The sequence below is a fragment of the Bidens hawaiensis genome, unplaced genomic scaffold (genome assembly GCF_021521415.1).
Source record: "Bidens hawaiensis isolate Kalapana, Puna unplaced genomic scaffold, B.hawaiensis_p1.1 tig00002123_1, whole genome shotgun sequence".
NCBI lineage: Eukaryota > Viridiplantae > Streptophyta > Magnoliopsida > Asterales > Asteraceae > Bidens > Bidens hawaiensis.
Window position 1 is genome coordinate 3,505,235 of NW_027491112.1, and position 17,617 is coordinate 3,522,851.

A 17,617-nucleotide genomic window follows, 5' to 3' on the forward strand; every position below is an offset into this window, starting at 1 on the left:
GCTTGCACCAAGGTGGGAAGGTCCTTACTTGATAGATTCGGAAGAAGGAATGGGGGCATACAGATTGTCCACTTTGAATGGTGACTTACTACCAAGGGCTTGGAACGCTATCCACCTCAAAAAATATTTTATGTAAGATTTCTCTCCCGAGGATAATTTAACAGTAATGTTAAACAACTAAGGTACGTATTCTAATTTATCTTTTTATTTTTCAACATTATTATTCTTCTATCCTGGTACTGACTTAAGCATCGGAGGGGTGTTAGCAAGGCTAACACCCACCCCTCACTTAGAATTGATTGTTTTGTAGCTTGAAGATATGTGGTATCCCCACATGGAATGGAGTCAATTTGGGCCTTGTCGCCAGTATATATAGGCCTTGTCTCCAGTTTATGTCTAAGGTTTAAGGGGTTTTCACCTCTTCTCAAGGGCCTTGTCGCCAGTTAAGGTATTATTCAATACTTTCTAAGGTTTAAGGGGTTTTCACCTCTTCTTAAGATCGCCTGTAGCGCACGTTTATTCGGCCGTAGTTTGAGAGACGGGGCCAGCACATGAAATATAGTGACTTGTTACCACGTTATCCTCAGCTATTGGTTTGAATCTCAAGTTTATGGTAGACGTACCGGTTCCTAAGGTTTAAGGGGTTTTCACCTCTTCTCAAGGGCCATGTCGCCGATTTAATCCTAAGGTTTAAGGGGTATTCACCTCTTCTCAAGGGCCATGTCGCCAGTTTAATCCTAAGGTTTAAGGGGTTTTCACCTCTTCTCAAGGGCATTATCGCCAGTTTAGGCCTTGTCGCTAGTTTAGTCTTTGTCGCCAGTATATTTGGGCCTTGTTGCCAGAATTTGTGAAATTATTCTCAGGATAATATTGCAAGATATCCTTATGATTAGAAGAACAACCTGAGAGGTAATCTTGTTAACAAGAACGAAGTGGTCTATACCTTATCAAAGTTGATTACTAAATAATTCTGGTATGACTTCCTATTTTGCAATGTTCTTTATTTCCTTCTATTTAATGAATTTTATGACTTTATGATGGTTCATTAACTTAAACCTAAATTTTGTTTCTTATCTCACTTCGATTTCTAAATTCTAATGAAATCAACTTTATTGTGAAAATTCGATAACATGAACGAAGATAAAACACCAACATAAGTCATAAAAGGTTATTCTACTAATATTAAAAGTGCAGGAAAAGGATGATTCAGGTTTCACTCAAAAAAGAGCCCATCCACCTGAACCATCATATTGTCTTAAAGCAGGAAATATAAGGTTTGGGCTTCGTCCTGAACCAGGATCCCTCCACCCAAACCGTTATCCTAAGCATACTACATTATCCTTACATAACCAGAAAAAAAAATGTCCAAACGACCATCAAAAACACATAAAAACCACTTGAAAACCAGGCCTAAACCTTATCACCTTTAACCTGGTCGCCCTCCTTCTTCTCCGACTCCGTCACCTCACCAGCCTTGGTTTCCTTCACCTCTTCACTGTAACACCCCGACCAAAGGCGGATTATACATCGGGGCGCCACATATTGTTTCATTACTCGTGACACTATTGGGTGTCAATATTTAATAAATACATTCATTCGCGCACGCGCAGAGTAAACACAAGATAACATAAATCATCATAAATCAATATATTATAAATCAAAATATTCGAACAGCAAAAACTTGTCTTGATACATTTTAATCTAGGTCCAAAATAAAGAAAACTTCCTATGTGTCCACAAGCTCCAGAACAGCTACTGCAAACCTGAACATGTGTTAAAATAAACGTCAAACACTTGCGTGTTGGTGAGAAATCAAGTTTAATACAATACATAGATAACAATAAATCTGCGCGCAACACGTGTATGTCTGGTGTTTAACAAGGGTGCAATCAGATTGTGATCAAGCCTAGATAGATCATAGCTCATAGTTCATAGTTCAATCCGTGCTCCCAATTGAGCACAAAAAACGAGAAAACATCTGTGCAAGTGTAAACAAAGAAAACCGTAAACGATAGGTCTCCCGTGTTCATCTAATGGATCCATGAAAACTTCGGAATAGGCCGAACAAAGCGGTTAATGATACACACATACAAATAAACAGCCAAGTAAACGTCCTCAACACATGGGATACTGCGCGACTAAAGTTCATAAACAAGTTTAAGACTCTAAGTTTGTATGAACACATGATCATCCCAAAACATTAAAAGCAAAAAGGGATTAGGTACGAGATTACTCACTTGATAAACGATGCGGTGTAAGATAAAGCAAGAACCAACTTTAAACAAGCACAAGTTAACCTATAAATAAAGATTATTGTTTTAACGATCTGTTTTAAGTCTTGATTATAAGTTAGCATAGATTATAAGTTAGCATAATTAATAAGTAAATTATTATATATATATATTACCGGAAAAGCAGGGCAGAACAGGGAGGAAGACGGAGGCAGAGAGGGAGGCGGCAGAGAGCAAGGAAAACAGGAGAGATTAAGTGTTTGTGTGTGTAGTGTTAGGAAAAATAATACTATTATTTATAGAGAAACCCTAGGGAACACAATCCCTAGAGAAAGGGGAAAAGATCTTTAACAGGATCCAGCAAAAGATATCAAAAAGCATAAGAATCCAAAAGCAAAAGATATGGAAAGATATGGCAGCTGCAGGGGACAAAGGAAAAGCTGACAGGGAACAGTAAAAAGCATGGGCGGTTCAGATAAAGGTACTGGTCAAGCATGGAAAAAGCAGATCTCAAAAGATTATGTCAGTCACTTTTTCTGCCAACCAATGGGGTTGGTGCGCATGCTGCGCCAAAAGTGGCTTTTCAGACAAGAAGCAGATTAGGTCAACAGCACAAAAGATAAGACAACACAAAAGCAAACGGCTAGATTAAACAGAAGAAAACTCAAGGGTTTAGCGCGAGAAGGCTCGAGCGCGAAAGCAAAAGTGCGCGAGCGCGAAGGCAGACAGAACCAACCTTAACGCGTCGCGGGAAGAATCACATTTCTTAGCGCGCCGCGGGAGGAACTAAAATTCCTAGCGCGCCGCGGGAAGAACTATAATTCTTCGCGCGTCGAGGGATGAACTACGATTCTTAGCGCGCTGCGAGAAGAACTACAAATCCTTAGCGCGTTTGCGCTGCGAGAAGAATTACAATTCTTAGCGCGCTGTGAGAAGAGTTCGTCTCGCGAATCGCTGTACAGGTGGTCTTCACGCAGGATTCCTTGTAAGGGAGTCTGGCGCGTGGAGCTGCGCAGACAACCTTAGGCGGGAAGGAACAAAGGACAAGCAAAGAGTTAGAAGAAAAAGAGGGAAACAAGGCGTAAGGGCGGGACGGCGACAAGAGGGAAAAGAAGGCGGAAAGAGAGAAGGAGAGGGACGGGACGGCGGAAAGAAAGAGAGAGAAAGAGGCGGGAAGAAAAATATATATTATTATTAAAAGTAAAATATAAGTATAAATATTAAATCATAAAAGAAAGAGATCGGGTCAGAGAAACGGGTACCTGGGTCGGGTCGGATCGGGGCAGATGTCACATTCACTAGCACCAGCCTCCTTGACTACCTCAGAAGTGCCCGCCACATCGTCTTCCTCAATCTTCTCACCCCTCAGCATCTTCAGCTTCTTCCTCCAAGCCACAAAGTTCCAGGAATCCATCGTGTAGCCTTTCGCTTGAACTTCCTCTGAAATCTTGATCATCGACTCCAGGATACTGGTGGCTGCACACTTCTTGGCCTCTTCAAGGAACTCAGTCTTCTCCAACTCAAATGAGGCTCTGAGATCCAAAATCTCTTTATCCTTCTTTTTGAGCAGCTTATCCTTGATGTCAGCAGCATGCAGAAGATCGGCAACCTTAGCCTCAGCATCTTTTTGAGCCAACTCAGCATCCTAGGATCTCTGAAGGTAACCTTTAGTTTTCTGTTATCCCCAAATTAACATAAGTTTTCTGCAGTAATTTTCAGGATAAAAGAAAGTACTTACTGTCCCAAGAAAGTTGGCAAGAGCTTGCAGCTTCTCCACAACGTCAGTAGTGCTCATATCGGCAAAGGGCTCAGTCTCGGCTGAAGTAGTGGCTTTCCTCTTCTTCTGTGCAGCGCTTTTCTGACGGGTCTTCGGAACTCTCACTATCGGAGAAGCGGTCTTGGAGTGTTCTTGCTTTACCACGGTCCTATCCTCAACGAGATCGTCCAGATCAACTAAGCTGAAAGAAGACTTTGGCTTCGGCATCCCTATACAACAATTTATCAAGTTATTCCCAAGAAAGTAAAATCCTAAGGATTTCATGAAAAACCCAAAAAACTTACCAGAAGACATGCTCTCAACAGACTTTGCAGAAGTTACACTTGTTTCTCCCGTTTCTTCTTCTAACCAGAACTCCCTATCCTCTGGTGGAATCTTAAACAACGCCTTAAGCCTTCTATTTGTATCCTTCCTATACTTTACCAAATCCTCAAACACAACTGCCAACAAAGAAACCATATTAACACAAAACATTTGCAAAAGAAAATCTATCCTAAAGATTTCCTACCCTTGTGAACCCATTTAATAGGCAAGTTCATTCCATCGGGAATAGAGTCACGACGGACGAAAAAGAATTTTTTGTTCCAGTCAGGGTCACTAATGGACACCTTGGGAACCATGTAAAGACGGCTGGATTTGGATTGAAGGCAGTAGCGGAAAGACCCGTGTGTACGAAGATTATAGGTGGCAGCTATCTCAGGTATACCAATCGACAACCTATGGGTCTTATTCAATCGATCTACGGTGGCCAAGTCTCTCCACACCATCGGCATGACTTGGGAATAAGATAATCCAGTAACATTAAATAACTCTTTGATAAGCGGGGAAAACGGATATGAAAGGCCTATCGAAAAGGGGTAATGAAAAAAGCAAATCTAGGTTTTGGAGGAAAAGTCAGCCTTGACTTTGGGATCATAGGGCCTAATAATAGCTTCAGCAGGTAGTAAACCCGAGTCTTTTAGAAATCTAATGTCTAGATCTCTAAAAAGACACTGGTCTTCATCGGTGGCCGGAATATGAGCTTGATCGACAAAATCGTCCGAGGTTGTGAAAGAGAAAGGATTGGGCGCTCGAGGGGGTTCTCTTCCTCATTATCGTTCGGATCAGAAGAAAATTTCAAGAAATTAAAGAAGACGAGAGAGAGGAACTGACCTGACTATGAATCGGTGGATGAAGTATTATTTTGAGATTGGGGAATGGTTTGATTATAACTTGGAAAGTCGGTTTTAGGGTTTCCTCAATACGCGTGCGTGTCCTTTCAGTTGGCAGAAGATATCTTATTTTTCAAAATTTGAAATTTTTACAGCTGTCACGCATGATCTGTAAAAATTGGGGGCAATTGTTGGGTGTAAATTTTCTATCCTCGGGATGAGCTACAATTCAAGGATTTTGAGTTATCCCGTCAACGCTAATATTCCGAGGATGAGGTTTGACTAATTCAATTGTCCTATATTATTTTTCTTTGTTGTGCAGATAAGATCACGTGTTAAATATGCTGATATGAACGTGGACTTACAACAGCTAGTGCTTGAACTTCGTCAAATGGAACGTGGGCATGCAACGGATTATTGAGGAAATAGTCTAGGGTTTCCGGATTGTTCGGGATAACAGTTGTAACCTTATCTTATACAAACAAGCTGATAATGTCACTAGAACACACACTCTCACGACTTAGCTTACTAGCAAACATTGTATCACATAGCTTACGATCACTTATCAGCTCTACCACTTGTAATCACCTATTTTCGTTATTAATAAAGTCGACGGTGATAGTTTTCACCGTCCGGGGTTTTTTTGTGCCGGAGATTATCATAATCACATACGAATCCGACCAAAGATTACGTTCTTAATCTTTGACCGAAGTAATTCGACCAAAGATTACGTTGTTAATTTTTGACCGACGTAAGATTATTATAATCAAGGGTTTTTTCCCTCGTAATTATATCGTTGTGTTCAATCTTATTATCAACAAGCACTTCATCTCACACACTAATTTGATCAAAAGTTGATTTGCCAATTTTTGACCGAAACAATTACCACATAAAATTGATTCCAAGACAAAGGTTGGAAAATTAAATGAATTAATAATTAATTTATTACACATTTGGGTAGGTGCTGACAATAAATTTGTAGTTTGTTAGTATTTAACGGTATAAATAAGGTGGCAATGCATAATCGGTCAATGCATGGGTATTTTATAGGAGTGCTCTTTCCTCCCTAAAGAGCAATCATAGTTATTAAAATATGTATAAGTTGTTTTTTAATGGGGTTTTGTTAAAGTTATAACAAATCATACTAGATTAAAGTTATTATTTTGGTCGAGCCGCTATTATTTAAGTCGGAAATCACATGGGCCCCCTTCTATATCTTAATTTGTATCTAATGATATGAAATGTATTGCACACAATAATAATGGGCTTGCACAGGCCATATTAGATATAACACCAGTTATCCGGTTGCGTAACACAGGTATTCACGATAGTTGTAAATAAATAAACTCTAGAGAACGGTTTACAATCAATTCAGTGAATTTTTAATTCATTAACTTCTCCGTAAACGTTCAATGCATATTCAATTTCTTTACAATCCTAGAAGTAGATGTTAAGAATAAATGGTTTAACAATATAACCTTGATAAATTAATAATCTCGCTAAATTAATAATTTTCTTTGACACTCAAAACTTTTAATGTCCTGCAAACCTTCTATTGACAAATAAATAACTTTGTTAAACGAATATTATGTTTTGTTGATCAAAAGGGGTATTTTCTATCGAGATTATATTGTACATCACGTAGGTTTTCTTTGCTACTAGACACAAAAGGATACAGAAAATTATTGTACGCGGGGGGGGGGGGGGGGGGGGGGGTTGAGGAGGGTAACAATACGAAGCGGCGACAACAACGCAGAAGATGAGAAGTCGAGCAGTGTTTATGAGTGTAACATCCCAAGTTTCGTTAGTGAGGGTGTTAAGTGTCATTAGATGAAAAGTTAAAATGAAACCCTCTTCTATCTTATAAAAGTAGCCGTCATTTCATTTTATAATCATCTTTACCTCTAGCCTCCTTTTTTTTTACCAAAATCCCGTTTTTGTGAGAGCAATCCAAAAAAATCTGACGATTCCCGGAGATCTAACCGTCGGTCGGTCTCAAATTTTAACTAAGTGTTCATGGAATACAAGCGAAGTTTCCTGCTAGTCAGATCTTCGATCAGAGATACGGAAGTCTAGTTTTTATCAAGGACGACGTAACAGTGGAAAATGAGTTTTCTGGAAATTGTTTGGATTTTCCGGCAACTGTGGCAGAGATTCCAGCGGCGAAAATAAGCGGCGTTGGTGACCCAATCGCATGGCCGCTTGAATCACTCAATTCCGAGTTCGTTTATGGTTTTGGGATTCGAGTGATTTCAAACATAAACATTAGAGGTACGTTTTTATTAAAAAAAAAGTTTACTTTTCGGTACGAATTTGCGTGAAACTTGGTAGGATGATAGAACGGATCACAGTTATTGATAAAGTAATGAACTTGTCAGTAAAATGGTAGTTGGCTAGGTTCGGGTTAAACGAATATGGTTAGATTCGTAAAAAAGATGAGTAAATGAAGTTGGTATGGCTTGAAAATTGATATAATAGTAAACCGGACCATAAAGTGTAAGAAAAACATAAACTTTACAGTTAACGAGTTAGCGGGTGCGATTCGGGATGAACGAGTGACGTTCGGGCTGTGTAAAAGCAAGAGGGTAAGTTGTTATGGCCCGGAACTCGTTGTAGTTGTAAGACAGGCCGAAAAATAACGTTTAGGGCATAAATGCACAAAAACCTATTTAGAATCGCGTTCATAAGAATTCGATTCGAATGTAAGAAACTCGATTCGATTCGTTTGAATATTCGATATGATTCGTTGGAATACACGTTTCGATTCGTTTGGGATATTTGATTTGTTTGGCCTATTCGGTTCGATTCGGTTGGCCTATTCGGTTCGATTCGTTTGTCCTTAAGTCATATTAGCTTGATGACTTGAGTAATAAGACTTAGATAGAAAGTAGTTAATTAACACATATATCTAATAAACAGTTAGTCGTGCCCAGCTAAAGAAATGTGTTACAATCAATCCAAAAAGAAATAAGACCCATGTGAGTTTCTAGCCCCTTTTATCTGTTATGTCTTTCAGGGCTACGTGCATACTCCTATGTGATTAGTTAATACACTTACCTTAAGTGGTAAGGGTATGATATATGAATGATTTATGAATGTAGAAAATATTAGGAGTATGTATGTATGTTATATATATATATATATATATATATATATATATATATATAAGAAATGTATGTATGGTTGCATGGAAAGCAGAGACCAGATCCTTATAATATCTGAAAGGATGGTTGTATGGTTGCATAGTTGTATGGTTACGAGGGTTGCAGACCCTTATAATATTTCCGAAGGTTAAAAGGTTGCAGACCTTAATAATATCTGCGAAAGTCAAAGGGCTGCAGACCCTAATAATATTTGCGAAGGTTTAAGGGTTGCAGACTCTTCTAAATTCTGCGAATGTTAAAGGGTTGCAGACCCTAATAATATTTGTAAAGGTTAAAAGGTTTGCAGGCTCTAATAATATCTGCGAAGATTATAGAGCGAAAGACTCTTTAAAACATAGGAATAGTTATGTATGTATGAAGTAAATTAAAACAAGAAGGAAAATATGAAAGAATGAAATTATGTATGTGTGTGTGTGTGAAAGAAAGGTAAACAGGTTAGGTATGTAATATGCATCTTCGGATACATATAGATAAGTATGTAAATGTAATGTATGTTGTCCGATTAACTAGAACTCACTCAGCGTAGCTGACTTTTAATATGCATGCAAGCAAATAGGATGAAGGAGTTGACTTGAGAGAGGCACATGGCATGGACTGAGTTGGTTGACATATAGAGAAGGAAGTTATGAAAGTATTATGTTATGGTGTTATATTAAGACAGATTTGAATGTTTTAAACAAGAATTTTGTGTTTTGTAATATATGACTAAAGTTTTAAGTCTCTCGTGAAAAGTTTATTCGCTTTGATTTTATAACTATGTTTATGAATAAATTTAAAACTCAAAGTGGAGCACCGGTATTGGGGCTTTACAATGAGCCAAAAGGCTGATTCTGTGATTCATTCAAAATTGGCACGATGCTTTCATAAATGAAAATCAGCCACCTAGAGTTAGTTTTAAATTTTAACTGGTTTGGGCCTTGAAATTGATGTTTTAAAAGGTGGGTATTTAAACTTAAAAAAAGAAAACTATGCTATCCATTACACTACTAATTATACAATATTACTAGTTACCTTATAATTAATACAAAATTGTAAAACTGTACAGTGGGCCTTGGCCCACCGTTCTAATACTCTATATCCGCCCATGCTACCAAATGTCGTCTTGCACCCAAATGTCGTGAACTTGACCATTGGATCTTAGTCGCGAACACTCTCCGTCGGTGGCATTACGTTATAATGATATTTTCTAGACACGATGCCCTCCTCAAGCCTGAAGGTGCAATAAAGGTCTTGATCTAGGTCCATGGGCCTCCCTATTGTTTACACGTAAAGATACATTGATGTTACATAATTGAATGCTATTAATCAAATAATAATATATATCGGTTTGTGGTTGCACCTATCTTTTAACGTTGATTAAAACACCCTGTCCATGTCATGACTTTTCCCATTACAACTTTTCTTCTCACATTCATTATTATGAGACATACTTTCATGTTCATATATAAGTTTTATATAGTTATCTAATTATTGTCATATATGATTGATAATTTGATATTTTCTTTTATCTATTTTATACTAGTTAAATGTCTGATGATATGTTTAGAAATATTGGATATGGCCTATGGGGGTGCAAATCTCGGTTCGGTTTTTACCTTTAACAATAACAATAACCCTAACCATAACCGAGCTTCGGTTTCGGTTAATTGAACCAACATTTGAAGCTAGTTGGTCAAATGATTTTTTGAATTCTAAAGATCAAGGATCAAGGCCAGCCCACCTTTAGAAAAATATAAGTAATTGTTTTGGCCCAACAAGCTTTTAGGCCTGTTTTTTATAAAAAGAATAATAAATATGAAATTTGGATGCAAATATCAATAATCTGTTGATTATTTTTTACTTGTGATACCTTCAATTTTTATTTCTTCCTTCAATTAAATATGTTAATTATTTTCGATTCGGTATGGTTAATGTTCGGTTACGGGACACTCCCCTTAAGTCTTTAACCTGTTAACCATAACCATCGGTTAATCTCGGATATCAGTTAATTGTTTTGGTTAATGGTTAAGCTTTGGTCAACCCTAATTTTTGTTACATAATTATATAATCATGGACGCAACTAGGGTGTACATTTTATATATAACGTTTATTGATAAGTTAATCGTGCCCTAATATTTTTTTAACGCCAGACCCCGAGAATTTTGAACTTAGAAAAGGGCAATACATAGATATTGCATTTGAAAAACAAAGTGAAATACAAAAACACAAGATAAACTTACGAAAATTATTTTTTTTAAATGGTTATTGAACGGTGCATTACATTTTCGTCTTTATAATTAGTTAAATACCTAAAAAATCCAATTGTAACTCTTAGTTTTATCGTAATCTTTATTTTTCTCAATATAATCATAAACCGTCCAAATTAAATCCGAAAAATGCCCCTTCAAAAAATCAATGTCTAATTAATATTAAAGGCGTCTCACACGTGCTTAATTGAATATATAGTACAGTTTGAACAAAAAAAGGCCCGGCCCGGCCCGGGCCGTGCTGATCTAACTAGCATTCGACCTGTTTTTCCTCTTGTGCTTGGGCTTTACTGCATCTTTCAGCGTCTTTGACTGTTTTTTCACTAATCCAACTTCGTGTGTCGAAACTAATGAGTTGGTGGTATCAAAAGATTCCGGGCTAGATTTCTTCTCGGGATTCACTTGGCTTGATTCTTCTTTCTGCTTGTCTAGAGGTGTAACTGCAAATTTACCCAAAAACAATAAATTAAGAATACATGTCGGTGACGAAAAGTTACTATTCTTTTAAAAAAATTGTAACGTTAAATACCACGAGAAGCTAGAGAAGTTCTCAATTCATCGCCATCGATACCCCTTGAGTATGGGTCCCTAAAAAAATAAACAAGACATAATATATACATCATATAATAAGACAAATTATTTATGAAAAAATCTGTTATTGGGTCAATTTAACTAGACCAGGCCCGTTTCAACTCGTACTAAAACTGGTACGTTTCAACCTAAATGTGTTACAAAACCCATCGAAAGGTAAACTCGGTATAAAATAATAATAATAATAATAATAATAATAATAATAATAGTAATGGTAATAATAATAATAGTAATAATAATAATAATAATAATATTTCAGATTTTCGTACGGAAACCATACCAACTTGCGGGCGCACCACTAAAACCCTTCGATATGCTGTTTTTCTTATTTGTTTTATCGTGTTTATTGAACTCGCTTGCAATGCCAGATTGATCTGAACTCACTGTTAATCTTTCCATGTGACGCTTTGCCACATCGGCAGAACCCTGTTGATCAGGATTATGGCGTTTTATTTTCCTTAACGATCTTTGTGTATTATACGATTCAACCTGAAATTGCATATTCGCAAATAGATCAGTTTTTTGTTTTTAATATTATGATTACACAAAGTGAAATTAATAAAACTTACAGCATCCTTTATTTTGCTTGTTATATCACCAGCTTTAACAGAAGCAACACGCAAACACTGCATAATAACCGTCTGCAACACGCCAACACCGCCTGCTTTCTGAATAGCACAAACATCACCGTTTGTATTGAGTGTAGCAGTCATTGACCCGCCCATCACCGCCTCTTCATAGTGGGTCGGGTCAACCACCTACACCATCAATTAAATTACAAAAATCCAATCGTGTGAGTCGGTCTGACCCGTTTATGAGGTAAGAGAGAATAGCATTTAAGATTCATTTTGCATACCACTGTGTTTTCTTGACCGACAAATCCAAATGTTACTGCAATTGGAAAATGGTGAAGTATTAATGGAAGTGGCTCCCTCTCCTGTTCAATGCACACATGACAGTTTAATTATTCCAATAAATTTCTAAATGTTTAAATAAAAACAATATAGGAGGTTGAATGCATTAAAAATAGACCATGTTAACTTTTGACCTGTTTGACCCGATTCCATATTTAGTTAAATGTTCTTACTTGAGCCATTTAAGATGTCACACAACCCAATTCAACCCATTCATAAGTAAATGGGTCAAAAACGCCACCTCTATATCAATCATTCATAAAGACTGTCTAACAGTACAATGTACATACACTAAACCTAATTTATTGAGTACAACATTGAAAACAACATGTTGATGTCAACTTTAATATCAACAAACATAAAAAATAAAATAAAAATCCAGTACAAATGCAGAAAAAACTCACATCAGGTGAATGTATTATCAACTCTTGACCATCGTCTCCTCCTAATGTACATTCGGGCCTCCTAAATGTTGATAAAGCAGCCAAAGCAGCAATATTTGCAGCATCAACAAGATTTCTAATATCACAAAAACGATCTTCGATTAAAAACAAATATAATTAGTAACAAAAAATGATTTACAACCTCTTGGATTTGTCTAAGTTTTCAAAACTTACCCTCCGTTGTCTATAATGTGAAGGTCAATCCGTATTGACCATACTAACTTCCCTGCAATAACGCAAAGTGATTCTGTATCTACTGCCCTGCTTTCCCTGCAAGAACATTTATTCAATCTCATCAAATACATATACCAGGCACGATAATGTTAAAACGAAATACAAATAAACCGATACCTTAAACCACGATCTATAATTCGACCTAGTTCGATAGCGGTCTCACCAGGACGACCCGGTTCAAACGAAGGGTCAGCCATTGGTGAGAACTCGGTATAAATAGCAAACGACCCTTCGTTTGGCCTGTCTCTGTAAGGTTGTGTGAGTTGACCAGTGACAAAACCGATAACTTGAGTTTGACCAAGCTGCACCTCTGATGAACCATCTTCACTACAAACCGTGTCAACAAGCTAATCATCTTCTAACTTTTTAACAAGAATATGTAAGGGTGTGCATGAAACCGAAAAACCATCCAAAACCGGAAAAAAAAACAAAACAAAAGGCGACAATAAGTTTCGTATAAACCAAACTTTCGGTCAGGTTTCGGTTTTGCGTGTAACAAAAACAAAAAAAAAGAAAAATGAACCGAATTTATAGATTTTTATTTTACAGTTTAAGTAATTTAAAATAGTTTCATATATATAGTTTCAAGTTTCAACCCAAATAATAAAGTCCAAATGTATAAAAGAATCAATTTTTATTAACTAACAAAAAAAAACCATGCCTATATTCGCTATCTTGGGCCAACTTATATTTTTCGACCCAAAGATTTCAAACCCAAATGGCAAAATCAAAAAAACCAAAACTGAATGGTTTTGAAAAACTCATTTCGGTTTTAGCCCAAACTGAACCGACCCATGCACACCCCTGCAAAAATGTGAATTAGAATAATCAATCTTACCTGGCAAACCTGATGGTTAGGGTTCTATAATCAAAAGGTCTTCTACCATCAACTCTAATGTCTGAAAGCAATCCACTTTCAATAAACTTCTTTTCATTTACTGTCATTATTAATGAATTAGCTACTCTATGCTCCATTTCTGTTTCTATATCCTGTGTTTAATATAAGATCAATTTAGATATACAATAATAATAATAATAATAATAATAATAATAATAATAATAAATGACGATGGACTTGCCTGTGAGCAGAGTACACGGTGGCGACGGAGACGGCGGAGGTGGTGGCAGTCACGGTGGTTCCGGCGATGAGGGTTTGCATAAGGGTTTTGGGGAAATGTTGTACATGAGAATATTAATGTAAGAAGTTGCAAGGTTGATCCTTTTATTAATATTAATATTACACAATGGCATTAAAGTTATGACGGAAAGTTAGCGCCGGATCGGAAGTCGAAACCTGTGTATGTTCGAAAAGGGGGACCGAGGACCGGACCGTTAAAGGTTTGGCGGGTCGGGTTGTGTGTCTGCCTCAGGTTCTGATTTGGGTCTTGTTAATTGCTAAGATGTGTGTAATGGATTATCGTTTGGGGATGCGTTAGCTGAATGGATTATGGTTAATTTATTGTATTACTGGCGATGAATCTGACATAATTTATTTAAGACAAAATATAATGATCGCTTATATTAAATTAAATGTGAAGAGAGCTTTGGTTTAAAGGTATTGCCGTATACTCGTATTCGTATTGATGAATTTCCCTTGACCGAGCAGTTAAAAGAATGAAGACTATAGGAATAATCAAGATAACTCATAAACAACTTACATGTTTGTGCTGATTGAAGAACATATTTCGAAGATGATGGTGGTCAATGAAGTTCGATATTGTTAGCATAATAAGTTATTGGGTTTATTTGTATTGGGCCTTTAGGGTCATTTGTGAACGGCTGAACAATTATACGCATTATGCATTCAATTAGGTTTAAGTTCTTTTATAACGGAATCAGGTTTCTCATCTTTCTTCGGACTTTCCTTGGGTTTGGACCAAACACCTGAAAACCGAGGACCCCATTAAGGGCAATGTATGATGATCACCCTTACAAACTGCCTCGGTATATAATAGAGTCTTACAACATATAATCAGACGTCAAAGAAAGGTAAATTTTAGGGTAGTAGTCGTGTTTGGGTGATAGGTATACTTACACAATGTGAGAATAATAATTTACAAAATGTGTATGTGTCAAAGAGTTCAAAGAGGGAATGTGTGAAAGAGATTGCATTAAATCGGAAGCTAGCATCGATTGACTAGTATAAAGTGGAAACCTTCCTACCATGTGACCAGTAGCTACCCATAGAAGACTTTCAAATTCACAATATATTTTAGTCAAATTCTGAATAACAATGTAACTAATGTGTTCTAATATTTATATACTCTCAAAGATGTTGCTGGTTGAACTTATAAATGTTTTAAAAACAAAAAAAAACAAGAAAAATACTGGCATCATCATAATATTGGGCTATAAATATATAACGTTTTAAAAAACATATTGATGATCTGAAAAAATTGAATACAAACCACCAGAAAATGAAAACATGATATATCTTTTTCAAATAAAATAAACAGCATTCTTTAATCACAAAAATATTAACAGTGCGATAAATCATCCATCGTCATGTTTAATTAAACCATTAAAGCTTTTCTAAAATAAAATAAATATACTAAAACTTTTAACATTGTTTTGAAAAAACGAATTTATTGAAGTTTAAGAAATAGTAGATGAAGTGTGTATCCCTCTAACTTTCTTTGGACATAGACGTGAAACGTAGCAGCGTAGATGAGAACTGGGGATCCCATTAGTGTTTCTTAGATGGATATTATGTGATTTTTAAAATATTAATAACTTAGATTGATTTTCAGATCGATTCCACAAATAGAGCTGTTTGAAAAGCTCGAGGCTCGAAGCTCGGGCTCGCTCGATAAAAGCCCGAATAAAACTAACTAAAAAAACTTGATTTGAAACATTCTGAGTTGAGTTGGCTCATTTTTGTAATCAAGCTCGGCTCGACCTAGGCTCGGCTCGTTGGCTCGATTTAAATCTCGTTTAGCTTCAAAATAAAGCTAGAGCCTTAGCTGAGATGCCTCATTTAATTTCAAGCCCAAGCTCAAAACCACCCTGACTTGACTCGAGCACGACTTGTGAACAGCCCTATCCACAATTAGTGGATAAATCATAAAAGTTACAATGAACCATCTATTTATGGCAAACAATATAAAAACATAAAAGTATAATATGACTAAGGTAGGTCCCACGGTATTTTCTTTCAAGATTCTTTGGAAGACCCATCATGTTAAGTGGATCCAATTCGTTGTGTTCAATTCCTTTTCCCATAATGGCTTCGTCTTAGACCACCCGTATTGCCATGTTATGGGCAGTATTTTGAATGATAACGCCGGGGGTACACCGCCATTTCGTTGTGTTCAATTCCTTTTCCCATAATGGCTTCGTCTTAGACCACCCGTATTGCCATGTTATGGGCAGTATTTTGAATGATAACGCCGGAGGTACACCGCCATTTCGTTGTGTTCAATTCCTTTTCCCGTTGTCATTGATTTTATTAATTACTTCAACTTAAAATAGTTATTCAAACTTAAATTCTGTGTTTGTTTTCAATCTTGTTTTATCAATTCACCAACTTGATTTAACATAGTAGTCAATAATAAATCATACCAAGAATTTAACTGGTGATAGCTTTAATATCACTTTGCTATTAAATGTTATGTTGATCTATTGAAGAAGAAACTTTCTCTTTATTTATATCAATTCAAAACAATTGACAATCTTCTGATTATACTAAAAATAAGTTAACTGTTCACAAGCGGATATAAACTTACCTTTTCGTTAGATTAAGAAAGTGAAAGTTATGACTTCAAAACATGTGTCAGGCCGAAACGCCATAACTTAACCCCACTACGGATGATCTTAGTAGAAAATTAGAAAACGCTTTTTAGTTTTAAACCTATATCATAGCAATGATATATTTTCTAAAAAGAATTATTAGTGGTGCAACATGTGTCAGGCCGGTTAGCATCTTGCTATTCCATTTCTTAGTTACGAATAATAATATTTTGTTGATCGTTCAAAAAATATATATGTACTTTCTAAATTGCTCAATTTCTTTTAGCAAATACTAGATTTGTATTTTAAAAAGGCTTCTATTCATACTCTATATATTAATGCTAAATGTTCATTATAAATATTTTTTTACTCCATTCACGTTATCATCTTAATAGACGTAAAATACTGAAGAGTTCAATATTTATTAAAAGAATAAAATAAAAAAACTTGTACTTCGACTTTATTAACTAATGCTCATTGTTTGTATTGTATTAACTTATGAAAAAAGTATTTCAACCATATGTATGTCAGTATGTGATTAGCCACGTCAATATAATTTAGGTTAAAAGCAAGTGAATAAAGTCATAACATTAGGTAAACAAATAAATAGCCTCTAAAAGATTCGTGATGTAATATAAAAACACTAGTTTATTAATTATTTATGATTTATGGTATGTGTGTAGAATTATTAATGAATTATGTTTTCATAAAATATTTCCATGCAACATAACAATAATATTAAATTTTACATAGAATTTTTGAAGAACTTGGTAACTTACAAAGTTACACACTCTCTAATTTTGTTTATAAATCTATACTAGTATTTATCATGAGACTCGAAGTTAACTTCATACCGAGAGATACCAATTACCATGGCGTTATGAACACACCGCGATACCATTACTATCAAGGCCTTTGGTTCGTAGGTAATTCAGTGAGTATATGCCTATATGGTACAAGTTAAAGAATTAAGATAATTAAGCGTAACATTTATGGCAAAGTTCGAAAATAAATACTCAAACTCATTTTATACAATCAAGCAAAATAGACAAGAACATGTCTCATAAATATATACAAATAAGAATCTTCAATGGGTATTCTTGATCATCTTTGAGGGCAATCAAGTCATTAATTTTA

The 17,617-nt window shown here is 36.0% G+C and overlaps 2 protein-coding genes across 3 annotated transcripts in view; one reads left to right on the plus strand and one right to left on the minus strand.

The window, feature by feature from the left end:
- Positions 1–17,617, plus strand: part of LOC143607435 (V-type proton ATPase subunit H-like) — a 64,004-nt gene that overhangs the window by 16,201 nt on the left and 30,186 nt on the right. The window lies entirely within an intron of this gene.
- LOC143605856 (exosome complex component RRP45A-like) lies at positions 10,702–13,957 on the minus strand. Of its 2 annotated transcripts, none has more exons than XM_077081831.1 (10): positions 13,848–13,957; positions 13,590–13,734; positions 12,869–13,078; positions 12,692–12,787; positions 12,479–12,593; positions 12,017–12,097; positions 11,730–11,801; positions 11,441–11,649; positions 11,099–11,157; positions 10,702–11,009 (listed from the first exon to the last, which is right to left on the minus strand). In XM_077081831.1, exons 2-10 carry the CDS (start codon positions 13,724–13,726, stop codon positions 10,816–10,818), a joined length of 1,173 nt encoding a protein of 390 aa, XP_076937946.1. In that variant the 5' UTR covers positions 13,727–13,734; positions 13,848–13,957; the 3' UTR covers positions 10,702–10,815. The 2 variants fall into 2 exon arrangements, with proteins under 2 accessions (XP_076937946.1, XP_076937941.1); XM_077081826.1 differs by having other exon boundaries at positions 11,730–11,918; positions 13,848–13,955.